Source organism: Zootoca vivipara, chromosome 1, assembly GCF_963506605.1.
Source record: "Zootoca vivipara chromosome 1, rZooViv1.1, whole genome shotgun sequence".
NCBI classification, from domain to species: domain Eukaryota; kingdom Metazoa; phylum Chordata; class Lepidosauria; order Squamata; family Lacertidae; genus Zootoca; species Zootoca vivipara.
In genome coordinates this window covers 88020748-88048201 of record NC_083276.1, presented here as the reverse complement: position 1 = coordinate 88048201, position 27454 = coordinate 88020748, and the positions used below count along the sequence as shown (strand labels likewise).

Below are 27454 nucleotides of genomic sequence, written 5' to 3'. Positions count from 1 at the left end.
AATGGAGAATCACTGAGGGTGATGATAATTTTTCATTCCTAAATGTTCCTTTTCCACGGGCTTCTCCAACATCCTCCAGTCTTCTTTTGAAATTGATATGGTGACATCAGCAAGGGTTATGCCATCAACATGGCCAGCAGAGGTGCTGTCAGTGGTTCTTGCGGCTACTCTTGAGTAACGACGCTCCACACCTCCTTGTCTTTAATTTATTGTGCATCTTATTTACAGTGCAAAGAGTCTGGAAAACATGTCTGCTTAGTCCGATTCAGAACCTCGCAATGGCTTCTTTCTGTTTCGTGCCCAACATAACAGCTTGGGAACCCTAAAGCGCCTCCCTCTCACCCTACGGGGTGCCGTGCACCTCAATTCAGGCGTCAGGGGGAAGGGCCGTCCTGACTGCTCTCCAGTGGCCAATCATGTCATTTCCTTCCCAGCTGCTTCCGTCTCTACTCGGTGTTGAGGCTCTCGCATGCTGTCAGAGCCTCTCTCCTCCCTCTCTACTTCCTGATTTCTGTAATCTGATCTGCTACTGGACTTGCTGCTCTGCAAAGAGCTCGACCTGATGAGGGGGGGGGCTGTTCCCTATAAGCCCTCCCCCTTACAGGTGCCAACTTGAATAAAATATGAGGGGCAGGTAACCCCTGGCCTGCATAATCGATCACAAGCATGGGCATCACCGGGGGGGGGGGGTCAGCTGCCCCCCCAAAAAATAAAAATACATAGCTAACTGAGGTTCTGCCTGCCTCCTCTAACAAAAGGCCTACCGCTCCCTAACAAAAATCCTGCCTATGCCCATGATCACAAGTCATGGCACACACATACCATTTGAATGGCAATGCCCATCAACTTGGGGTGTGTGTGGAGGCCCCCTCAAATATTTTATGGGGGGCAAAGGGGCCTTGGCCCCTAGGCATTGGCTCCTATGATGGCCGGGAATGTTGTACAGTATTGGGGTGATGGGTGAGGTTGAGGTAAAGAAATCAGAATCTAGCTCGGGCTTTAAATACACACACACACATACCTTTCTGGGCTTTCTTAAGTCTTCTCTCCAGGCATCCTTCATTTCCCCCCTATGCCAAATCCCCATAGGCAGCTTTATGCTGTTTTTAACATTGAATGCACTTTTTAAAAAACCTCCTTTTCTCTTAGGGTATTCAAGAAGCATTGTCAGCAGGAAGGAAGGAAAGGAAGTTATGGCCACAGGGGAGGAAGGCATAAATCTTTCCTTTTCAACTCATGGCCTGAAGTGTTTTGTTTTTCTCTGCAAAAGTCACTTCCTTTCTCAAAGGATCCCTGCCCATGGCACTGGCTGTCCCCAATTCCAATTTCTGCAGGTGCCAGATATTAAACCCCCCCCCCCGCTCATTTCTACTCTAGGGCACTTCTGGGGGCGGGGGGGGGAGAGACCATACATACACAAACCTCTCATTCTTGAAAGACCAACAGAGTTTATCAGTCTCCTTTTAATTTCCAAAGCTGCCTCGGTGGATTGTGCTTTCTGAATTGCAAATGAACCCAGGGACCAAGTCTTCTGCTCTTTGCTTCATGCTCTGCAGGTTTTAAATAAGTTGGTGGAGAGGGAAAGGTTGCCACTAGGGACTTACCCTTGGTAGTAAGGAACATGGCAGTGGCATCTCTGTTCTGCACAGAGAGTTGCTGTTTTCCTTGGGAGAGTCAGGCAACCGGTGTAACTTTTACAGCCTGCAGCGGTGACTGACAGCCCCAGGAGCTGAGCGGAGAGTGAATAAAAAAGCAAAGCCTTCCTCTGGGGATAAGTTTCGTCACCTCTTCTTAAGGACTAGCTTCCTTCCTGATGTGTGAGCACAGCTCAGCAGTTGCCAAAGTTCCTGTGTGTAACAAAACCGGACAGCGAAATGCCACAAGTCTTACAACCTCCTGCAATTCAATATGTATCTGCAGCTCACCTTTGCTGCAGAACCCATTTGCCAGAGGGGTGTCTCTTTGGATCCCTGGCCTGTCCACACCCCCATTCTTCACTCCCTCGATTTTATCCCCTCTGCAACCAGGTTGCTGGGATGCAAGGAGGGATGGAGATTTGGGTAGGGCACATCTCTACTGAAGACCTCTCAGAAATTGGACTAGCATAAAACAAAGCTGCGAGAATTAGGGACGACTAGGAGCAGCTATGTGGAATGTATTTTTGCCAGTGCCTGAACATCACTTGTTGGTTCATTTGAAGCCCTAAGCGTGTGGTGGAGAACCTTTATCAGCCTGACTTCTGCATTCCTTTCTAGGGGACCTTCTGGGCGGCCACATGCTAGTGCTGTGCAGGGCTAGAGGCAAACGTTTGAGGGCAACAAATGTACATTTCACCTTTGCAATAATAGGTCAGCTTCTACACACACTTACCACACACCCCTGTACCCTCCATCCAAGCAGGCAAGAGGCATTATCAGAGTTGGGGGAAAAAAACATTTCAAGGGAAGAGGCAGAGGGGAGACAGGGGAGGGAATTGGGTTGCTCAACTGTTAAAGCTGAACTCTTTTTTATTTTTAAGAAAAGTTCATTCATTTATTTTTTAGTGTTTGACTTGAACAATTTAGCAGGGCAATTGATCTGTGGACTGAGCAAGTTGCAAAATTCATGTCTTTCAGTCAAGGAACCCTGGGGATTATAGTTCTGTAAATGAGTCTGGATACAAAGCACTAGCCCCACATAACTATAATTCCCAGGTCTTCCTGCAGAAAATCTAGAACTGTTAATCCGTTATTAACTGCTTTACATTTGTAGAGAAGGCCCTTCTGACAGAGATTTATAATGGAGATTCAGAGCGTCTATAATGGTTCCTGATTCAATCTGCAGCAGATTCCACACCCCACCCCTCCTCGAAAAGCCAAGAGGTCATAACCTCTGCAGCTTCTTCACACCACTTGCCCTGTTTCGTTTCCTCCTTGAGAGTCTCCAAAGCCTTGCATCCTGTTTGTGGGGCATGAGCCAAGGCTGATTTCATCTAAACGGTTTTACTTGTTTGAAACAAATCAGGCCTTTGGGCTTTGGTAGCATCTGATTTTTGGTCACAGGACTTGAGACTGAACGGAGCGCAAGTAGCAATCTTGATGGAATGCTTGTTTGAAGAGTTTCTTGCCTGGGTAAACACATGATGGATGAGGCTCAGGCGAGGGGACCAGCTTGAAGAACAGAGAGAGAGTTGATGTGTGAGGATGGTTTAAATGAAAAGAAGGAGCCTGAGGCAAAGGTCTTTCCCCTTCTCTTAGAGGCCTGTCTTTTCCTGAAAGGGAAGGGCTGTGTTTTCTGTCTTGTGTTGTTAAGAACATTTCCCAGGCAGGAAGTGAATCCGGCATTATGTTCCTAGCCTCCCTGCTACCCTGCCCCAGGCAGTAATTGAGGAGATGAAATTATGAATTCCATGTGTCCTCTCAACAGTATTGCTTTTCAGTAAAGCCCTCTCCTTAAATCAATGAGGTGGTGTGCACTAGACGCACTCTGCCCCGACTCCTCTTTTTTAAATGGCGCATAAACCGGTGCTGTGACTTACACATCCTGACAGCTGCCTTGAGGTGACCAATTGGTGCATGTAGAAGTGAAACAGTAGCTTGTCTGTCTGAAGTGCAACATGACTATTTTTGTCAGATTGGTAATTGTAGCTATCTCCAGGCGTCTGCCGCACATGTCTTGTAATTAAAGATCATGCTGGTTATTAATTCCACCAGAGCTATTCTCTTTTCCCCTTGTAGCACAAAGGAAACTTAACTTTCTTGAACCAAAAAAAGGAGAAAATCCACCCAGTTTTAGATCACAGAAAGGAGGAGGTATCTGGAAAGAAAAAAATATATTAGAGTCCCAACAAGAATGGGTTACAAGTAGTTGGTCTCTAAGGTGCTACTGGAAGGAATTTTTTAATTTTGTTTCAACAAGAATGGGTGTATGTCTTAATAAGCAAACACATCAGACACCATAAATTCAGGTCAAAGTAACTTAAAGTTAATAAGATTGGTATTTTGCATGCCCTGATTCTGTGACATCTAGTCACGAGCTGCTTCTGTTATAAGGATGAGAAACTGAGGTTTAAGACACTGCCTCGTTTTCTTAAGCCACTTTAGCTACTTTGATGCAAGTATAGAGGAATCATTCACCTCTGCCACTGATGAGAGTGTCAATATATCTATAACAGGCCTCAGGGCCAGCTTTAGGTTTTGGAAGGCCCTCAGAGCAACATTACCTAGGAAGGCCCAATGATCTCAGAGGTCAAGCTGGTTAGGGCAGAGGATGTCTGAGACCACAAAGACATACCCTCCAACATCCTGCTGATCAAAATTTGGATTCTTCTTTTTTCAGTCCTGAGCTCTCACAGGAGCCAGCTGGCTTAAGCCAGAGCTCTGGACCAAAAAAAAAATAAAAAAAAATCAAGGACATTCAGGGAGCCAATCAGAAACTAGTATGGCTTCTTTAATTCCAGGATGTCCCACTCAAATCACGACAGTTGAAGTGTATGCAAAGAGTATATCTTAAACCTCCTATTACAGTGGTACCTCGGTTTGTGAACACAATTGGTTCCGGAAGTCTGTTCATAAACTGAAGCGTTCATAAACTGAAGCGAACTTTCCCATTGAAAGTAATGGAAAGTGAATTAATCCGTTCCAGACGGTCCACGGAGTACTTAAACTGAAGCGTTCATAAACTGAAGTGAACTTTCCCATTGAAAATAATGGAAAGTGGATTAATCCATTCCAGACAGGTCCGCGGAGTGCTCAACCTGAAGCGTACTTAACCCGAAGCATGGGTTCCGGTTTCCGCCTGCAGGAATGGCGGACCTGTTTTCCATCTCTCTGACCTTTGTAAGGAATTTGGCGGTTGCTAGGGGAGTAAATGGCAACCCCCTACCCTCTCCGGGGGTTACGGAGAGGGGCCGCTGGCCCGCGATGCCCCCAGACCCACTCCGACTGTTTTTGGAGTGGGGGGAGCTTGGGCTGAGCACTTACAAGGGCCAGGACTCCCGGACGCTAATCTGCATGGCGGGGATTTCCATGGTTAAAGAAGATAATTAGGCTTAAATCTATGGACATACTTCAGAAGGAGGGAAAGAAGCGCTGTTTACTGCTGAGAAATTTATGCTGCCGAGTGAGAGGAGTCAAAGATTGTACTGCATCTGGAAGAAGGATTGATGGGGACGGAGCGATAAGGGGAGTGAGTTTTTATTTTATTTTTTTTCTTCATATTGTTGCCTCGTACCTTCCCGGACGCGATGTCCTGGCTTGTTTGGAGTGAAAGAGAAGCAAAAGACTGTGTGAGTTGAACCTTATAACTGTTGTTACTGAGCATATTTTTTTAAAGATGTGGAGTTGCCGATGAGAAAAGCCCCCCCCTAGTCGGACGGAAGGAGTTCTGAATGCGTTCGGAGGATTTATGAGCTGTGACGCACTTTAAATTGGAGCAGCGACCTGAAGCTAAGTTCAGCTATAGGGCAAGGAGATCCATTAATTTACCAAGAGTCTATGGTTTGATGTTTGGGTCTCCTGCCTGGAAAAGCTGTAAATTCTATAATGATCGTAAATCTTCATGGCTATGAGAGAAAAGCGAAAGTGATTTGAGCTTTTTAAGATGGCGCTACTTCGAATTGCTTCAACGCAACAGGAGCTCCATTAAGAAGATTTATGGGGAGGCTGGACTGATTAACTCACACAGGAGAAAGAACATCTGTGAGACTTTGTTTGATATTTATATCAGCAGCTGGGAAACAATCGTGAAAGTGGAAAACATCTATGTGACTGTAAGGGGAAGATCTGGATTATTATGAACTTGAAGGACGATTTGAACTTTAGAAAAAAGACGGCAGTGGACAGTTGCGAGGAATTCCCAATTTCTTGAAGCATGGGAACCCAAATAAAAAATTCTTTAGATGATTTGGCATAACATTCGGTCTGATTGATATATATATGTGTATAATTTGAAATATTGAATGTGATATAATTGGTTTTAATTGGAAAATTAATAAAAATATTAAAAAAAAAAAAAAAAAAACCCGAAGCATGGGTGTAATTGGTTCCGGAAGTCTGTTCATAAACTGAAGCATTCATAAACTGAAGCGAACTTTCCCATTGAAAGTAATGGAAAGTGAATTAATCCGTTCCAGACGGTCCACGGAGTACTTAAACTGAAGCGTTCATAAACTGAAGTGAACTTTCCCATTGAAAATAATGGAAAGTGGATTAATCCATTCCAGACGGGTCCGCGGAGTACTCAACCTGAAGCGTACTTAACCCGAAGCATGGGTGTAATTGGTTCCGGAAGTCTGTTCATAAACTGAAGCGAACTTTCCCATTGAAAGTAATGGAAAGTGAATTAATCCGTTCCAGATGGGTCTGCGGCATTCATAAACCGAAAATTCATAAACCGAGGTGTTCATAAACCGAGGTTCCACTGTATTATTATTATTATTATTATTATTATTATTATTATTATTATTATTTTATTTATTTATACCCTGCCCATCTGGCTGGGTTTCCCCCACCACTCTGGGCGGCTTCCAACAAATACCAAAATACATTAAAATATCACAGATTAAAAACTTCCCTAAACAGGGCTGCCTTTAGGTGTTTTCTAAATGTCAGGTAGTTGTTTATCTCCTTGACCTCCGATGGAAGGGCGTTCCATAGGGGGCGGGCACCACTACCGAGAAGGCCCTCTTCCTGGTTCCCTGTAACTTGGCTTCCCCGTAGCGAGGGAACCGGCAGAAGGCCCTTGGCGCTGGATCTCAGTGTCCGGGCTAAACGATGGGGGTGGAGACGCTCCTTCAGGTATACTGGACCGAGGCCGTTTAGGGCTTTAAAGGTCAGCACCAACACTTTGAATTGTGCTTGGAAACATACTGGGAGCCAATGTAGGTCTCTTAGGACCGGTGTTATGTGGTCTCGGCGGCCACTCCCAGTCACCAGTCTAGCTGCCGCATTCTGGATTAATTGCAGTTTCCGGGTCACCGTCAAAGGTAGCCCCACGTAGAGCGCATTGCAGTAGTCCAAGCGGGAGATAACTAGAGCATGCACCACTCTGGTGAGACAGTCTTCGGGCAGTTAGGGTCTCAGCCTGCGTACCAGATGGAGCTGATGGACACAGAATTAACTTGTAGCTCCATGGACAGCCGTGAGTCCAAAATGACTCCCAGGCTGTGCACCTGGTCCTTCAGGGGCACAGTGACCCCATTCAGGACCAGGGATTCCCCCACTATATAGTCCTATATGGTCAAGATGGTTTTTTGGAGCAAAGCCTGGCCAGATCATAGGTCCTGAAAGCTAATATGGTGACACTGACCTTCAGTTGGTGGGTCCCTTAATAGACATGAACCCCAGCAGCTGCGTAATCCTGCTGACCTTTTGTGCTTGCCACCCCAGGTCTGTGCAATTTGAGATCCATTAAATGAAGCACAGCCTACCAGCCATGTGCGTTTGTCTACAAAGAACATAAGTGTCATGTTTTCATCGACTTCTCTGATTGTAAGGAGAGGAAGCATGTCAAGTACCTAATAAGGAAAATAGTATGGCTGGTAGATGTGCTTGGCGTGGTTGCTCACTAGTTGGGCACGACAGAACTGGAGCCACAAAATTAGATTTAGAATTGCAAAAGAGTAGGGTCAAAGAGAATGGCAAAAAATGGAATTGTCTATTATTCCACCTGTACCCAGTGATTGTGTGTGTGTGTGCGTGCGTGCGTGCGTGCATGCGCGTGTGCATGCACGCAATGGGGATAGTAGTTGATGACACTCCTGCAGTAGCAATGAGTCTGGGTGGTACATGAGATTGGTCCTCATGAGCCCAGGATCTAAGGCTCCACATCAGTTTCCATGGCCATCAGAAATCACTGAGCAAACTATGAAATTGTAAGGTACACTGTAAGGTACAACATTGCCATCAATACTGTCTAAGCAAGTGACAACTCTGATCAAAACCCTTTTAGAATCTATAGTTTTAATTTGTATTCATTACATCATACCACAGACAGCAAACGTCCTCTGTCGGTTTTTATCAAAGATTCGGAAAACGCTCAATTGATTTGTACCCACTAGATGTCATTGGAATCACCTTGGAACCTAGCAAGATTTTTTTCAGTACAGCCTAGATATCAGGGTGTTTCAAATGATTCCTTCTAGCTGGATACAAATAAACTAAGCAGTTTTAGAGCCTTCACCAAGAACCTAGAAGCCTAGGGCCAGGTAGCCAAGTATTAAGAGGAACTGCAGGATGTGATTTCCCTGGTCAATAAGAAATTTTGTTTGCTGCAATTAAAAACAAAACAAAACTGCTTTGTGCTATTGAAGCACAAATTCTAAGGTGCGCTGAGTTCCTCTTAGTACTTGACTTCTAAGCCCCTCTGTGACATCAGTGCAACTAAACTAATAGCCCAGAAGGTGATAACACACATCTGCCTGTGACATCAGAGCAGACAAGTGACTCTCTCAACAGCTGGTGGGTTGTCAACACACTAGTTTCTAATCAATAATTGAGAACTAATGCCACTTCCTTTCTGGCTGAGGAAAAGACAAACCTGATCTAAAGAAACCAAATAGAATGAGTTTCAAATATATATATAGTTCAACTAATGTTGCTATTATTTTGTTTTATGGCTCACATTGCCCCCAGGGCAAGATACAGTATTCAAAAATAATAGGTATACTCCAAAATATTCTAAAATATAAAATATACCAAACTAAAGCTCCTCAGAACCAGATTACTCTGGGCTGCTAAGGAAATGTCTTATACCAGCCTCTGGGAAGAATATTTCATAGCTGTGTAATGGGCAACAAGAATGCCTGTCTATGTCTGTTGGTGCAAAGATGATATAATCAAGACCTATATTTTGTGACTTGCTAAGCCAAATGCAGCTCCACGGCCATTGTGGCTTGCAAGAGGTTTAATAATGCAGATTTCACAGCCCAGGAAGATAATTTATCATGCTCTGGGTGGCCCATGATATATGACTTGTGGGCAGCATTGAGCTGGGTGCATCTGAAATTGCGATCAAAAGGAATATCTCAGATAATCTGAGCAATAATCACAATCCAGTGCCAGCCTAGAAATGCTGAATGGATAGTATATTATGTGTGGTTATGAAAGGCACAGCGTCAAACTCTCAGCCATCAATCTCTTTAGGTGGCTTTAATAAGACACTAACTCTTTGCCTGAACACATTGTCAGGGTTTAACTGGAAAGCATGCAGTATCTCATGTAATAAGAGCCCCTATCAAATGGCTGTCCTACTATTGTAAGCTTTTGTTGCCATCAGATCTCAAAGTTCCACACAGGCTCGCTGTCTTTAGCATGTTCTAATTTTTTCATCAATGGGAAAAGACTCGCACAAGTTTTGACTCTTATATACATCACACAGAATATCTCGTCGGTCTGCTGGAGTTTTCAGAGCCATGACGTAGAGGTGGTAAACTAGGCTCATAGCATCAAGAACTGTCATCCTAATTAAGAGCAGGAAGCCCAAGTGTGAAAGGGTGTCCATGCTTTAAAGACTAAGGCAGGGATGGGCCATCTTTTCCCTCCAGGTGTTGTTGTATCACCAACTCCCAACACTTCTGGCCAATGTAGCCAGAAGACACAGATGATGAGAACTGTAGTCTTCTGGAAGCCGCAGGTTCCCTGTTTTAGATGTCATAGGCTGCATTTTGATACCTACTTATCTGGGAGTCATTTCTAAGAAGACATGTACAGGATTGCACTATCCAATCATTTTCAAGTTGTGGTGCTCCGGCTTTTGTTAAAAACCTGTCAATAACATCCTGCCATGCTAGTGTGAAAATACCTTCCAACATCATATGCTGCTGTGACAGCAAAATTTCCATGGGGTGTTAGCAAAAGGCAGCTACTCCTATTGTACCTCCCCCTCCCCCCAGTATGAGCTGCTACTGTGCCAAAGGGATTATTGCAGTCTTTTCACAGAGCATGCCCTTTTTTTGCAGAACAAAACAGCAATCCCAAATATGCTGAGGCAATGTTCCCCCAAAAAAGTTATGTCTGGAAGCCACTGCATCTTTCGAAGCAATGCTATGGTGCAGCCTATATGTCAAGTAGTTGTTAGCAGCATTCTGGTTGAAATGTGAGTTCATCAGATTCAAGTGGAGGGAAGCCTACGCTTTTACTCATTGTGACTAACACAAGTTTATATTCCCAGTCCTGCTTCCTGTTCAAACTCCCATGTGCAGTCTGTGACTTCTGCTGCTTCTTTGAGATCTGTTGGTCTCAATGCCACTATCCTCCCTGGTTCACTACTGGGAAAACAACAACAACAAGGCTCTAACTTTTGTCTATCTTTTGACTGAAGTGGGTGAAATTTGCACGCACAGTAGTCCCTCAAGAGAGCATTAAGGCTGCCAGTGATTTTTACCTCTAAAATGTGACTTCACCCACCCTCCAAAAAGAAACCATCTCTAACTTTTCATTTAGGGGCAGAATTGGATGGAATTTGCAGGCTGAGTCACCACTTCAGAGGGCATGAATCCTGTCAAATTTCAGAAGGATCACTGTAGCAGTTCTGCCACAAGGACTGAAATGGGTAACAACAAAAGGAATCACTTAAATATCCCCATGTCTTTTGTGTGCAATTAGTCTGAAAATCACAGACATGAGAGATCTCCGCATTTTCAGACAAATACCGGTAGGCCCAAAGGCCAAGCACTTTAAAAATGTTTTTGGTATAGAAAAAACTAAAAGAGATTCATTTTCCCAATTAGACTTGTCAGTGATAAAGGAGCTCTGAAATTTTGAGGGGGGGGGATTTGGGCTCTGTAAGCATCTTAAGGTGCTGGATATCTCCCTGGCGATTTGATGTAGGAGCACCAGGTTTCAGTTGGCTGCTTGACTGCTCAAACTGTGTGCCTCCACCTAAGCTTTACTTGTCTGTTTGTAAATATAAATGTTACAAAACTCCAATAAGCCTCTAGTGACCTCCATCCAAAGGAAATTCAAGCTGAATGTGCAATACACCCATGGAACTTTGCTCTTCTCAGAGTAATGGGGCAAAACTAAGGCTAACTTCAAAGGACAGTGAAGCTGGAGAAAGATAAAACACTTCCTGTGTGGCACTTCACTTCACAGGGGTTATAAAATTCCCCACAGGATTGCTGGCTCTTCTTTCCAAAGCATGAATCACCCTTCCGCAACAGAGAGGATGGTTTCAACAACAGCTCTTTGCACCCTCCTGAGCAGTAAATCTAGAAATATGGGGAGGATTTCCCCAGGACCAAACAGTTTGTACCAAAGAGCAAGTATTACAGATAGCACAAAGCTTCTTCTGCCCAGACCCAGGCTGAATCTACACAGTTATTTAAAAAACAAAACAAACCACCACTGTGAAAATGCCTTTATAATAAATGTCATAAAGTAGATATGGAATTTTCCATTAGCTCATCAGCGCCATTTAGTGTCACATTTGTAAAATGCACTTAAAACGCACTTAAAATGTTGTATTTGCAGCTGTATTTGCAAACCGGTTGACTTGCAGATGTTGCTGACCCATTCACAAGGAGCCATGGTTTTGCATGCCACTAACTCTGGCATGATCTGTATTGATGTGCAAAATGACAGTTTGTGCTCATAGTTCATAAGTGGCAGAAGCAGAATGGCAGAAAGGGAGAAAATGCAAATCAAACACCAGGTACAAGGTAGGGGCAGTAGCTGATGGGGAAGGCCATAGCTCGGTGGCAGAGAAACTGCCTTGCATACAGATTCAATCCTCAGAATCTGCAAGTAGGGTTGGAGAAGACTCTTGTCTGAGACCCTGATGAACTGCTGTCATTCAGTGTAGACAGCACTGAGCTAGACGGGCCAATGGTCTGACTTGGTTTAATGTAGCTTCCTACGTATGTTGAGGTCTCAAATCACATGATAGCTTGTGCATAGCATCATTTTGCGGTGGTTGTCTATTATCAGCATCTTCCAAAGCTAGTGCTGTTCATAGCTTTCCTCTGCATCCAGTTCAACACCAAGCATTTTGCTGGCATGATGATGATTATCTTACTCCATATTTATTATTATTTATAATATTGCTTTAAACTGCTTATCATTTTTTATGATGGTGATCTTAATTTTCTTGTTTATTGTTGCTGATTGTTTGTTTTTAAAAGGTTAATGTAATGGGTTTGTATTTTAAAAACAACATAGTCTGCTTTGTGCAGTTTCCTCAGAAAGCACAGCATTTGCCTCGTAAATAACTAAATAAATAAATTTATCAAATGGCACATAATGTCAGAAAATAATACTTTGTTGATAATGTTGGGACTTTGGTTTGATGCAGCTTCCTACAGAAGCAATTAATGAGTTGACCGAAGGCCAGGAAGACTGAGTAGAGGGAGTTTTTTTCTGCCTAATGATATGAGAGCCTTGGATACAACTCTGCTATTGGATAAGGTCACCCATATAGGCATGATGACTCATGACTTTCCATTGGTTGGTTGGTTGGTTTGGTTGTTGGTGTGTGGTTAGTTCTTGGAGTTAGTTGGAGTTTGTTCAGAGAGAGAGTTAAGATCCGTGTTTGTATCTTGTATATAGTAACTTGTGAGTCTGCTGTAAATAATAAACCTCTATAAGTAACCAAGTTACTAGTGAGCAACGTCTTGTTCCTGCTTCATTCTGCCTGCCTGCAACCGAATCCTTCCAGAAAGTCTGCGTATACTCTGCAATATTCAACAGATAACCCTAAAACGAACATGCATTATATTTAAAGAGTTCTGGATGGCAGAATACTTTGACAGGTTAGGCTGAGGGAGACCCTGTGTGGAAATTTAAAGAATTTCTCTTCAATATTATTATTTTTTACCAGCCACCTATAACCTGCAAAATTCTGTATGTTCTTCCATTATCCACTTTGAGCTATACAGTGGTACCTTGGTTTGCATACATCTTGGTTTGCATTCGTTTTGGATTACAAACACGTCAAACCCAGAAGTATGTGTCCCGGTTTGCAACCCTTTTTTTGGATTACAACCCTCTCTTTTTTTGGATTACGAACAAAAAATTTTTTGGAGGCCCCATTGGCGAAAGCGCGCCTTGGGTCATAGCTGCCAAGTTATCCCTTTTTTAAAGGGAAATTCCATTATGCTGAATAGGCTTCCTCGCGAGAAAAGGGAAAACTTGGCAGCTATGCCTTGGGTTACAACCTGTTTTGGTTTATAAATGGACATCCGGAACGGATTATGGTTGTAAACCAAGGTACCACTGTAATCTTATCTCCTATCTTTAAAATCCAGATATGTGTGTGACACAGGCAGATGCTTCTAGTGTCCGCCATTTTGTTTTCTCTAAAGTGTCTTGTGGGAGCGTTGTTTCAGGACATTTGGGGAAGAAAGAATGCTTACCTCCTTGTAAGCAATGCAACCAGCCAGAGGCCAGGTAAATGGTGGCATCCTACTATGCCATACTGAGAGGGACAATGACATCTCTGCCTACAAGCTTCCACTATGATATCAGGGCAGATCAGGCAGTAGTGGTGGCTGGAAGCTCACAAGAAAAAGGAAAACTTTGGCAAGGTACCTGAGAGCCCTGAAGCTTTTTTCCTAAACCTGATAAAAAAGTAATCTTCTAATCTGTCCCTTAACCACTTCTCCTTTAATTCATTCTAGCTCTCCTTTTTTTAAAAAAAACCTTTTACCACCCCAGTTCTTGCCAAATCATTGTTAGGCTTTGCAAAATCCCAAATAGTGCGCTCCTCACAGGTCATCATTCAAATCCAGCAACTTGGTGTATATTTGCATAATGTGCTCTAAATTGTGGATTTCAGTTATCTAAGACAAACTAAGGGTGCATTAATGCACAGTATGTAGCTATGTCCCCACCCTTTTGCTTTTATAAATTACAGGTGTGCATGGTTTGTGTATATGTATGACCCTTTTGAGAAATGCAGGTTGCAGGGAGGTGTGGTTTATCTCTCCAAACTAAAATTGCCCCCTCCTGCAGAGCACCAATACTTGGGCGGGTGTGTGTGTGTGTGTGTGTGTGTGTGTGTGTGTGTGTGTGTTATAATTTGTTTGTTTTTTTACTAAGCCATGCATAGGAGGGCAATTTACGTTCCAGTCTTGCTGGAGAAGGAAGAGATAACTTTCTCCCCTTCTCCAAATGTTGAATTCCTGGTAACCATCATCCTCTGCTCCCCACAAACACTGCACTTGTAATTAATAAAAATTTAAAGGGGAGGGGGCAGGAAGCTACACATTGTACAATTTGGCTTTCAGCACAGAATTTCAAACTGGATAGAACATGCCAGAGTACAATCAGCCCTATTTATGGGGTTCATGGCATCACTTTCTGAAGGCCACAAAAAAAGAAACAAAGATATTTAAGAGTCACTGGATTTCATCTGGGTTGCCTTTAAAAACAAAACAAAAAAAACTGCTGTTGTTTTCCTGACCACAATATGTGATCTTTGTTCACTGCCTTTGGAACATCTAAACAAAAGAACATCTATCCTCTGGGAGCTGTATACCCACCTCCCTGCATTGATCAATAAGCAATGCTACCACATGGATAACACTGCTATGGCTCACAGGACTACGGCCTTTCTTTGATTCTTATTTTTAAGAAAGCATTAAGAAAACTGTAAGCCTCTAGGGTTAATTACTGGAAGTGACAGCAGCAGTCTTAGGCGGCAGGAATCAACGCCAGCAGTTCTGCTGTATTTTTCAAGCCAAAGGTGGGCTGCTCAGATTATATGGAGTGCATTAACATAATGAATTTAATTCATCAAATACTGCACAGTTTAACTATGTTGTTTCTGTGCAAAAACATCCCGCAAATACCTGGGGCCTATAATTTTATTTGCTACCGAGGCAATTAAATATTTGCATCTGAATGCAATTTGAGGCACAATCCCGTTCACGCTGAATGGCCATTAGTTCTAGAAGGATGAACACCGTGCCTTAAGTGTTTTGATTTTGAAGCAATCTGCGTGTTTATCTGCATTTTCCTCTAACCTCGCCTTTTGAAGACGATCCATTTACAGTCACCTAAACAATCAGTGTAGTTGTTATATTTTCCCCTCCCCAATCCACCATTATTATCCTTGTAATAATTTAGCATATAAATGGAGGCCAAATTATTCCATCTCCTGTCCAGATTGACAGATGAGAAACTGTTCCTTAATTTTCAAAGAGCGGCGTTGATGAGTTTCACCATCTCGTGGAAGGCGGCGATGGGTTTTTGAGCGGAGAGAGTGTCAGATTGATGAATTTGCTCTGATGACCCCTTCAGAAAAGTGGATGCCAACTCCAGTGGGGCACCAGAGTTGGCAGCAAGTCTTCAAATAGATAATGGGTAACACTTTTAACTATTCAATAGGCAGTTTGAACAGAATCCTTTTAATAGAAAATGGGATTTTGCACGCCCTCTCTTTTGATTCATGTACCCTTAGGCCAGCTTTCCCCAGCAGCCAGCAACCCCAGCCAGCATGGCCAATGGTTAGAAATTATGGAAGAGTATCAGGCTGGGGAAAGTCTACCCTAGGTGACTTCGCACTCTGTGTTGGGGCAATTCTGGGCTTGTCTCCGAGTGTGCTTTAAATATAAACTTGCAGTCAATCATGGCTCCCCAATATGGAGAAGGACATAGCTCATGCAAAAGGTCCCCATGCCTGGCATATCCAGGTAGGTCTGGACATGGGCACAGCCAGAGGGCAGCAGAGGGTGGCTTCTGCACACACCCACACCCAGATCAAGTAAATAAATAAAAAATACTTACCTAACTGGCCAATCACGTCACAGATAGTTCAGTTCTTCCCCCCACTAACAAAGATCCTAGCTACACCCATGGGCCTGGAAGAGACCCCTCCCTGAAATCCTGGAGAACTGTGGCCAGTCAACATAGACAATACTGAGCTAGTTGGGACAATGGTCTGACTTGGTTTAAGGCAGCTCCCTGTGTTCCAAATAATTGTACCTGCATGATGCATGCATTTGTCACACACTTTATTTTTCAGTGAGCACCTAAAATGTAACAAGTCAAGTGACCTTTAGCAATCTTTTCTTGCACTCCTTGGCCTCTAGCCTGAGATTTAAATCTATACGGCAAATCAATGAATGACAGGTGTTGGCAAGACAAAAAACATGCACACTAAAAGCAGGGAGGATGGACACAATTGCAGAAGCTGCGCGGTTTGTAATTTTATAGCAGGAAATACAGAATGTGACCCCTGTCCTGTTTTCTCCTCCAACCCCTTTTCTTCTGCAGTGTAGTCTGCACTGGCAGATCTTCTTACAGAGAGGGCACAAGCTTTTAAGATTTAGACCTGGAACTTCTTAGGGGTTGGGTCACATGGCTGAGAACTGCCAAATCCTCACACAGGACAAGGCGGTTCCCTTCCACATGCCCAGTATATAATCTGTGGGCCAAACTAGATAGTGGTAGGAACACAATTAATGTGCCTCCCTTTTTGTTATGTAGTTAGGAGTCTGGGATGGTGGAGAGCGGAAATCTCACTCATTCTCCCACTGCAAACAAAATTGCCTCTCTTGGAATTGCTATTTGCATTTCAAGGGCACCAAGTGAGAGATTTCCTTGAAATGGAAATAGTAGAGGTTTTGTTGTTGTCAGGACTGTGACATGGCAACCTCCTCCCAACCTGTTGCAGTCCAGAGGCTGCTCAGGCATCAAGAGTGGCCACCATTTTATATAGTAATAATGCGCGCACACCTAAAAATAGGTGCTGAGTTGCAAAGTGGGAGGCTGGTTTTCCCAACAAAATCCATCATTTTGGCATGGGAAGAATGAAAACTTGGCCAGCATCATGCTCATGCACCTGCTGAGAGCCCACATTCCAGCAGGCAGCCCACTGACAAGAGTCCCCTTGGACCTGCTCCTCCTCTTCCACATTTCAGGGTAGCTTGTTCACCTGACTCTCCCTCTGGCCAAGCGGGGATGAGCAAGTAAACATAAGGGGAAGTGAAAAGGAGGAGGAATAACTGCCACTGCATTCCTGCTCATTGGCTCTGTCTGGCAAGAAAACGGCTGGCAACAATGGTAACAAAAATGTGAACTCACTGAGGGAAGGGGTATTGACGGTGTCTTGCAAAAGCTCCCTCCTCCAGGCTTTCCCCCCGCAAAAATAAAAATAAAATATAAAGGAATCAACCCATCGCTGGCAACAGTAATAAAACCATGCTGTGCTTTCAGACAGCCTGTGGAAGGAACATTCATTCAGGTTGGTTTGTGGGGTTGTTGAGGAGCATTCATTCTATTAGTTTGTGTGAACTCTATATGGTGTTGCATCAAAGCAAGTGCAGGTCCATTGCCCTGTCACGTTTCTTATTCTAAAAGGTCTGATCTTTGGGGGGAAGTGAGTTTGTTGGAAAAGACCTCCTAATCAACATTAATTACATAACCTGTATGTCAGTATGTGATTGAATCCCACCCAAAATCAGAAACAGTCTGGAATTGCTCTACGAAAGCTTACTGTGCTTGGTTCAAGGTGTTTAAATTAGAGTTGTGCTATTTGTGTGTAGCTACGGTAGCTGCAGTCTCCAACCTATGCACTCTGGTCCCATTTATTTATATACAACTTCAATGCAAGATTATAGCCATTACAGCAGATAGAAAGAGAGAAAGGCAGGGTAGCGGAACTAGGGAAATAAGATCCTCTCAGTTTGCTGATGCATTAAGTATCTTGTAAGATAATGGGAAAGAAAAAGGGAGTTGTCTGAAGTTTCCTTTTTTCCTGAAAAATGACCCCCCTTTTTTTTCTTGCCTTTTATTAATCTGATTTTTTTCATATTTAAAGTGAGGGCTATAATTAAATTTCAGATTTCATGCCTACTTTTTCCAACCTCTCATAACTCTCTCAAACCAATTCCTTTTCTTAGATTTTTTTTAAAAAACACCCACACCCCAATGTTGGGTTTTACTTAATCCTGGCGTTGTTATAATCCAGTAGAGAATGTAATTGGAGTTCCGGGAGCCAAATTCAGCCTGTGGTAAGCAAGTGCCACTTCACAAAAACTGCACCTGTTTATGACAAATGACCTAGATATCCATCTTTGTTGTTCCTTCTGCAGCAGTCAATTGTAGTAAACCCCCAGCCTTCATTTTTGAGACAGACTTTTGCTCTTGCTGAAATGGTACATCTGTGGGTAGGCTGTATGAGTTGAAACTATTGGGCGGGGGGAGGGGTTTCCACACTACTGAATGATTCTCTTAAAACAACAACTCTGCAGATAGAAAATAAAAATAAATGTCCTAGTCAAGCCTTATTTCCCCGTTTTCAATGAGTTTTATGAAGAAACATTCAGGCAGGTGAGTCCCCACCTGTTGTATGAAATGGTACAGGCCAGGGACAGATTTGCCAATTGAATAAGTCTTGGGGTCATTACAACGCTTGTAAGCCAAGGGAGAGAAATTACTCACAGTAGAACCACATTCATCAGAAAGGGCAGATGAGATTCCCCTCCGATTTCAAATTGGAAGAAAAAAAAATAGTGATCCAAAAGCAGCCTCCTACTGTGTGATATTTTGTGTGTGTGAAAGATCACTTCATTATTTATGTTATTTTTATAACTAAAGAGAAAAATTCCAAACTAAAGATGTATTCAACAACAACAACAACAACAACATTATACATACATAACATTGATGGCAGCTTATAAAGTCCTAAAACCGATGCTTGAAGGAGCACGACTTACTATACCAGATTGCCCAACTTTTTAAGCTCTGCAGCCAAAACCGTTCTTGCCACCCCACTACTAGGTGGGACATGGAATAGGGCAGGCATCCCCAAACTGTGGCCCTCCAGATGTTTTGGCCTACAACTCCCATGATCCCTAGCTAACAGGACCAGTGGTCAGGGATGATGGGAACTGTAGTCCAAAACATCTGGAGGGCCAAAGTTTGGGGATGCCTGGAATAGGGTTTTCTCTTACTCCTACAGGTTAGTCCCCAAGCCTCTAGAATCTAAGGCCTCACATGCAAGACGCCAAACAATGTAGAATATGTCAAGTACACAAAGTGGACTTCCGGTCTGTCGCGGCGGAGAGAAGGACGCAGGGACCTCGCAGAGCGAGCGGATTCCCCGTAAAAACACCGGGTAGAGAGTCCCGGTGACTCACGCGCCCAGCGGTTGCTCCGTTTTTTGCGGATCCCCCGCTGCCCGAGAGCTCAATAGAGCGATCGAGAGCCGGCGGGGTGGAACCGCGGGAGCCATTTTGGGCTTTATCTTACCTCCGAGAAGTGAAGCTCCGAGTCCCGACCCGGCAAGCGGCAGATTCTTCCGAATAAATTTGAACTTCCAAAAAAGTAAGTGAAATTACGATTACGGACTTTAAATTCGTTAATTGGAAAAATAGGAGAGACTCCAAAGAAACGGAAGTCGGTCTCTTCCTAATGGAAAATTGGGAGGCGCTTTAAATAACCTTAAGCTGAACGACAAAAGACATTTGGGACTGTGGACCCGAGAGAAAGAAAGACCTTTTTGAACCCTCTCAACTCCCGAGTCCGGCTCCCCTTGAGGAACAGCATCATTAAGGGGGAGAGCGCTTTGACAGCTGTCAAAAAGCTGTCAAGCTGTCAAAAGACCGGGTGGACTGATTGTACTGTTATAATTGGAAAAATTGGATGAAAATGTGGTAGAATTACTTAAAAACTGGATTTAAGAATGGAGTTGTGATTGAGTTAAAAGACAAAGGAAAAGATCAGCCAAAATGGAGTCGATCGTCTGAGAAAGGAATTTTCCAGCACCTCTTTGTTCTCCACCTCCTGTTTGTCTGCGGTCAGGAGAAATATGAAAACAAAGTACTCTCGAGCCTTCCAGGAGGTTGTGCTAAACTACTTACAAACATGGGAAGATATCTACAAGGAACGGCAGCATCCCAATTTACCATCAGATGAGGATGAAGTCCAAGCCCAGGATTTAGAGGAAAATTTGACTTTGGAGACTGTGGAGACTGAATTTGGATACCAGGAGGAACAATTAGATGAAAATTTTAAAGAGGACTTGGACTTTAAAAAAATATGTTTGGGATGAAGCAAAGCATGGACCTCAAAAGGAAGAAAATCAAGCAGAGCAAGAAAATGAGAAGCAAAGGAATTTGAGGATTGATGGACTTGAAGATCCTGGAGGGGGTGAAATGTGGGATGATGTTAGGGAGGAATGGAAAAGACAGGGGCAGGGGGGGACAAGGGCCTGGAGATGGACATGGGAAAGAATGGGTGTGGGGTGAATATTTTAGTTAAAAGACTTTATTTTTAGTTTTTGAGAGACGGTTTTTTAAATTTTGGCTTGTTAACGGAAATGATGATCCAATTGGGGGAAAAGACTTAGGGAGAGGAGATGGAGTCTAAAAATGAATGGAAAAAGTTGTGCTTTCTGGAGGGAATTATAAGAGCAGCTTAGGAAAGAACTTAAGTGAATGTAAATTTTTGTAAGTTAAGTTAGGTTTAGGCAGAAAGCTGTCTACTCTCCTTTCCTTACTCTGAGATACTCAGTGGCAGGGGGTGCTCAGGGGGGTGAGGAGGGGATATAATGGAACCTTGGAAATGCTGTGCCCCACAGGTTCCTCTTGTGGCAGGAGGGGACCTGTGGGAGGGCAGCATGGAAAAGGAGGAGGGTTGAGTTAATATTATAAGAAAAGGATTTTAAACTGAAATAGAAAACCCGCCATAAACTTTAGATTTTGTTTAAAGAAAACCAGGAGGAAGACTATCGAGGAAGTCACAAGTATAAGGCTAAGGCAATAAGAATTGGGGAGTTAAAACTCTCCCCTATTATGTTTGTTTGTTTTTGTTAAATATATACTTATGAATGAGCTGGGGGAAACCAATGCTCAGAACTCCTCCACCCTTGTCCTTTCAGTGGCAGGGGGGAGGAGGGGGGAGGAGGGAGGGGGGAGGTTAAACCCAACTTACAATGGACCCCTTTGTTTCTCAAAGCACACGGGTTTCACTGGTGGCAGAGGTGAACCAGTGGGTGGAGGGAAAACGAAGGGACAGTGTTATATTGTATGTTTGTGTAGTTTGTTTAGTTTTGTTTGTAAAATCAATAAAAATTATTTTTTTTAAAAAAGAATATGTCAAGTACACAAAGTGAAAAACAAACCAGGATCATGCATAATCCATCAGTCTAAGTCCCAAACATGATCAAGGTGCCATTTACACGTCTTCTGTCATTCGACTTAGAACATACATGTTTCTTTCATGGATTTTGTGCTTGAGAGGGAAAACGAGGGAGGAAACGCTTATGCTTTTATGAATTTTCACCCAGAGACGTTGACAGAGAATATTTGTAACATTTTGTGATGTTTCCTTGGGCTGCAGAGCTACTACACAAGTGTGCTAGTGATTTATTTTCAGTGTGTGCAGCAGGGATGGAGAACCTTTGTCCCTCTGATGTTGGAGTCGTAGTGCAACAGCATCTGGAGGGTCTCAGATTTCCTATCCTGTGTATAGCAGGGGGCATCCTCAATGCTTGAATTAGGCTTCTTCTTTTTGATTTAGTTGAGATTCCACTGCAAAAGGTTGGACCAGATGAACCTCAAGGTCCCTTTCCAATGTTACAATTTGATGATTTGAGGATTCTAATTGCTGTCCTTTGAGTCCAGATCCTTCACATTCTTGGTTTCATGGGGAGAAAACGAATGGAATGGTTAAAAAAAAAACCAGAACGCTGCTCCATTCACTGCAGTAGCTGTGGTTATTTATCACCTGAGATCTCCTGTCTAATTAGATTTTGTATATTCTATTTCTAGCTGCAAATATTGGAAGCTCTCCGACTGCAGCTGATATTGCAGTCATCGGAGGTAAGAACACAATCTTGCTTGAACAAAAGGCTGTATTTCACAGAACTGAAGAAACAAAATGGGACTCTCTGCCTATGCCCAGAAAAAAATAAGTATTATAATATACACCTACTCAGCTTTTCTGTTGAAAAATCAATGGTGTGATGCAATATGTCTCTGTTAATAGTCTGTGAAAATGTGACAAACCATTCAGGCCAGACCTGAAAAGACATCTATAAAGCTGCTATACAACAGACTTTCTAGCACATGCAATGAGGGCTTCCTTGGGAAGGGTGGAATATTATGGGGAAGGTACAACAAAATGTGCACTCTCCGTGTGTAAGACATTTATACAAAAAGGCAAGGCTCCAGACTTCTAAAAGTGTGGCTTGCAGTTACAACCTCATTGAAACTACCACAGACCTGCTGGAAGCGGATTGGAGCACAGCACCGGAAGTGCAGAGAGAATTGGCAGAAAATATGTTTGGTGCTTGCATGGATGGGATAAACAGCCCAAGGGTGTAGCAGGCATATGTACCTGGAAGGCTTCCCAGTTGTGAGGGGGGGGGGGAGAGACCGGAAGTAAAGTCATTGTATGTTTACATCAGGAGGTATTTAATATCATTTCATAAATTATTATTATTATAAATGCAACATCACAGAGAGAAAGGAGGTCTGAACTGCACAGTCCCAGTTAGAGTGCTAAAGTCTAGAGAAAATCATATAGAGATAATAGTAGGATTCAACCAGCTCTTTCTGTTAGCAGAAGCCAACACAAGGACTTCCACTAGTGCAATAGGGCTCCCCCCTCTCTGCCTTATGCACCTCTCTTGCTTTCTCTAAATCCACTTTGGCGGGTCAGGAGAACACTCAGAACAGTGCAGGGGGGAAGAAATGGAATACTGTTCAGTTGGGTAGGCAGAAATCCTTACACTGATGGAATAATAATAATTAATAATAATAATAATTTATTATTTATACCCTGCCCATCTGGCTGGGTTTCCCCAGCCACTCTGGGCGGCTTCCAACAGAAAAATGAAATAAAATAATATTTTAAACATTAAAAGCCTCCCTAAACAGGGTTGCCTTCAGATGTCTTCTAAAAATCTGGTAGCTGTTTTTCTCTTTGACATCTGTTGGGAGGGCATTCCACAGGGCGGCTGCCACCATCGAGAAGGCCCTCTGCCTGGTTCCCCGCAACTTGGCTTCTCGCAACGAGGGAACCGCCAGAAGGCCCTCGGTGTCCGGGCAGAACGATGGGGGTGGAGACGCTCCTTCAGGTATACTGGACCGAGGCCATTTAGGGATTTAAACAATCCCCTTAGTGCTAAATTGACCACTTTGATTCCCCCCTCCCCATAAAGGACTAAACAGATAAACCCTGTAAAATGGGGGTATAGAAGATGAAAAATAGGGGTTGTGTATCCAAATAAACCCTACTCAGATCCATCAACTGACATGACTAACTGAAATAAATGTGTTTAAGTGGGTCTACTCTAATTCTGATTATTATTATTACTGATGATGATTTAGCAGGCAATAGTAATAATATTGTGGAAGACAGGAGTGCCTGGCGTGCTCTGGTCCATGGGTTCACGAAGAATCGGACACGACGAAACATACTAAACATTGAGAAATAATAATATTAATGATTTTGCAGGCAAGACAAATGAAGAGGTGAAAAGCAATAACTGATATTAAACAGGTCAAAAACTGGATTCAGGAAACACAGTTTAACCCACTAGCTATCCAGACCAGTGTGAAGGGAGTGTTTTAATGCTTCTCAAAGGTTTGTATCTAGTGCAGTGCTAAGTAAGCATCCCATCAGCGCAAGGATTCCCACCTGCACAATGGGGCTTCCTACCACTCTTCTCCTCTATGCCCTCCCTAATTCTGTTCTGGGGATTCCCCTAATCTTCCAGAACTGATTGCGGAGGGTGTGGGGCAGAGTTCAGAGTGGCATCTGATAAATCACCCATTGCCTCTTAAGTGCAGAAGGTTCCTCACTGGAGCTGAATGCAATCCCTGTTGGTTGTGCCATCTTTTGATTACTATATAGACTATAGACAGCAGCCTCACATGGGGCTGCTCTGCCTTGTGGGTATCCTCACATTCCCACCTCTCATTTTAAAATCTGTGAGAGACCAGGGCTTCTGATGTTATGCGATTCCAGATGATACTGTCCCAAAACCTTGCAGTGTGAGGCCTCCTCTTTTTCTCCCCGCTCACGGAACTTCACTCTCTCTCTGCAAGTTTCCCCGTGCACATACAAAACCATCTTAGATTACCAACTGGTGTTAAGAAGAGCATTCTCTCTCTAGGCTTTTCTACTGATGAGAGCTACCATGACAGAAACTTGTTACAGCAATTTTGCTACAGTCCCATTAGCGCATTGTCGTACTAATTCAAGTTGTTCGCTTGAATTACTATTTCTCCCCAAAGAAGCTTCTTAAATGTTAAGATGTATTATTTGGGCCTTCTCTATTTCTATTGTGTTTGCTCACTTCCTTGCTGTACTTGCTAATTTCAGTAATTCACCAGGTGGATTCCCCGTCATTAGTGGAAATTAGTGAAGTTCTGCTGTATTTCCCTTAGGTTCCATCTCCTGTAACTTTAATTTTAGCTTCCTACAAGTTATTAGGAGGGAAATTGAATTGTGCTAAGCCCCTGAGGCTTATTAATACTGTACAACATCTAAAGAGCATTATAGCCTATTGTGCTTTGAGAGTCCATCACGGGCCTTAAAAATTGATGAATTCCCTATTGGAGCCGCATTATAATACCAGAGGCAACATCTTTACAGGGGCAATTTTCTTTTTCATAGCAGTAACTTTGATTCCTGGAATCAGGCAACAAAAGCTCTGAGGGTTTCTTAATGCTTCAGACGAGTGTGCTTTGCACAGGTAAAGTGACTTCCCATACCCATACCGTAACCATTGTGGGGTTGCTTCAGGATCTCAGGTATGGTGATAACTTCAGAGTCAAATGTTCGTGGTAAGCCAAGCTTCAAAGACTAACTGTCCAAGATCAGACCCAGATCTGCAGAACAAACAATGAGTAAAACCGAAGTCCTGGTTCAGACTGGTTGGGTGGACTGTAGAGAACCAAATGAGAGGAGAGGAATTCATTTTTTTGCTTGAGGAATTCAATTTTTTTGCCAATTCCAATATATACTGACTCTATTCACACTCCTGGTTCAGACTTAAGCTTGGTTATGAGCAACAGAGAGAGTGTGGCAGGAATGGAGCAGGAATTAAGTAGCATAGAATCATATAAACTGGACATCCCCAAACTGTGGCCCTCCAGATGTTTTGGCCTACAACTCCCATGATCCCTAGCTAACAGGACCAGTGGTCGGGGAAGATGGGAATTGTAGTCCAAAACATCTGGGTCGGCGAAGTTTGGGGATGCTTGAACTGTACAAAAAAATCTGTGGCCCAAACCAAGGTTGGCTCAGAATCTTACATACATAAAACCATGGGAGATGGAAGCACTGACAAGATCTGAAAGTCTCAAGCAGCTGCCAACATGGGTACAGCAACAAGTCTACCAAAATACAAATATGCATGGGGGGGTGATCTTGTTGTTTCTTGTTTTTGTTTTGTATTGCTTATATTTTTTCCTCAATCCAGTCTTCATCATCACAATGTCAAAGCCGCTACCTGATGTGTTGCTGTGTATGAATGCTTTCCCTTTGAAGGCTTCAACATAAGCATCCATCTATGCAAAACAAAAACAAAACAAAAACCTTCAGCTATTTGAAATCATTAATGAAAGGGAACATTCAAATGTTTCTTCCTCCCCATAGGTGTCATTGCAGCGGTGGCTTTTGTCTTGATTTGCCTCTTGGTAGTGATGCTGAGATACATGTACCGGCACAAGGGCACCTACCACACCAACGAAGCAAAGGGAACTGAATTTGCCGAAAGCGCAGATGCCGCTTTGAAAAATGACCCTACCCTTCAAGAAGCCATGGATGAGAGCCGGAAAGAATATTTCATCTGAGAGCAAAGGCAGCCCCACGGAGTCATACTTAGTCATTCTCTCCTTCCCAAGGGAATTGATCAGAGACATCAAAAAGCACCGGGATACAGCAATTGCACAGAGGAGAACAAGGAGACTAATTGAAATATTGCTGCTTGCCCCCAAGATGAAGCAACGCCAGATCCATGGCTGTTTATTTGATTTTAACAGCACAACTCAGTTCAATATCAGATCAAGAGAAACAAAAAAACTCAGGATGAGTGATTAACTGATAACAGATAATAGCATCAAATGTCAAACCTTGACATTTGGCAAAAAATAGCAGGTACCAACTGAAAGCATCCTCATAGGCTCGTTGATCCATCCCACACTGATACAGCACCTGAAAGTGAATTTTAAGCTGCAACCCAACAAACGTTGGGATGTATAAAACAGAGGATCTTGGCACAAGCACTACTCTGAACACATATATTATATCCAGATACTTCGTTTTTCTTAACATGCATAAGCTTACCAGTGTGAATATATATGTGTATGTTTGTTTTGAGAAGACTACAAAACAACAGCAACCAGGATCTGACAGAAAACGCAAAGAAAATGCTGAGGAAAGTTTTTAAAATGAAGGATTTTATTTCCAGATAGCTAGTGTGGTGTCATAATAAGACTCTGTGCTGGGAGTGTAAATTGGTTGGCTGGAAGCCTGTGTTGACTTATAGTTGTTGTTTAAGAAGAGTTGCCCATGATCTGCTCTTTCACTGCTCTTCTGAGAGTTTATATTTGCCTGTATTAAACTGGCTCCACCTGCTTAGTTCTCTGCATTTCTTGAAGCACTTCTGCCATAACCCAGAAGGCCCTGCAGAAGAGGGAACTGTACAGATAGACACTATGACATGGGAGTCCTTTGTCCTGAGCCATTCCTCCTAGTTCAACTGAACAAAATGGGTAAGTTGCAACCATGGCCACACTCTAAATCAAACTTAGAGTCAGTCTACACAGAACCAATCTACAATCTATACCAGATGTGACCCTCCAGATGTTGCAGAACTACAACTCCCACATGCCCCAGCAAGGATGATGTGAGTTCTAGCTCAACAATACCTGGAGAGCCAAAGTTTCCCCACACCTGGTCTATGTGTTTTTGTAGGCTGGCTCTAAGGTTAAGAGAGTACTGTATGCCCTCAGGTCTATACGACTCCAAGTCCACAAGCCATATGTGATCACCTGCCATGTGCTTGACAACAACCCACAACACAATTTTTATTAAAGAAAAAGAAATGGTTTATTCTGCTGGCCAAATTTTAGAGGGGCCATAGGCGGACTCCCTACTTAGATTTTGTGGTAGGCCCCTTAGCTCCCAAAAGTAAAGGCGTACCATGGTTTGGAGTTGTCATTAAGGGCCCCATAACTCTCCACTATTCAATCATTTATTCAATCTCTACTCACCCTCCCATTGGAGGCCACTTCTCCTTGCCTGAATTGAAAACATTTAGCATGGCTTCCCACATGGATCCTCCTAAACCTATAACGATTCCTTATGGCAGTACTAGATTTCATGCGAGTATTCATTACTGGTGTGAAAAAGCTCCATGTGACCAGAAAAATTCATGTGGCTACATGTTTCAGCCATGATGGTAGCACCGTGGATCTGGGCCCATAACCCTGTGTTAGCGGCCACCAGGGAGACGAGAGGGCAACTGGCAAGCCCCAGCAGGATCAACTCCTCCCGGCCAATCTCCGACTCCCGGG

General features: G+C 43.3%; 1 protein-coding gene across 3 annotated transcripts in view; it reads left to right on the top strand.

Annotated features, from left to right (window-relative positions):
* The window catches only part of GYPC (glycophorin C (Gerbich blood group)), a 33150-nt gene extending 6638 nt beyond the window's left edge, over nucleotides 1-26512 (top strand). Inside the window, exons 2-4 of one of the 3 annotated variants that reach the window (XM_060278581.1) lie at nucleotides 10422-10530; nucleotides 21695-21745; nucleotides 25533-26512. In XM_060278581.1, coding sequence (XP_060134564.1) covers nucleotides 10470-10530; nucleotides 21695-21745; nucleotides 25533-25729 — 309 coding nt within the window. In that variant the 5' untranslated portion in view covers nucleotides 10422-10469 and the 3' untranslated portion in view covers nucleotides 25730-26512. The remainder of the gene's footprint in view (nucleotides 1-10421; nucleotides 10531-21694; nucleotides 21746-25532) is intronic. The other 2 variants (XM_035128526.2, XM_035128534.2) reach the window with 2 other exon arrangements.
* Nucleotides 26513-27454: the final 942 nt, after the last annotated feature.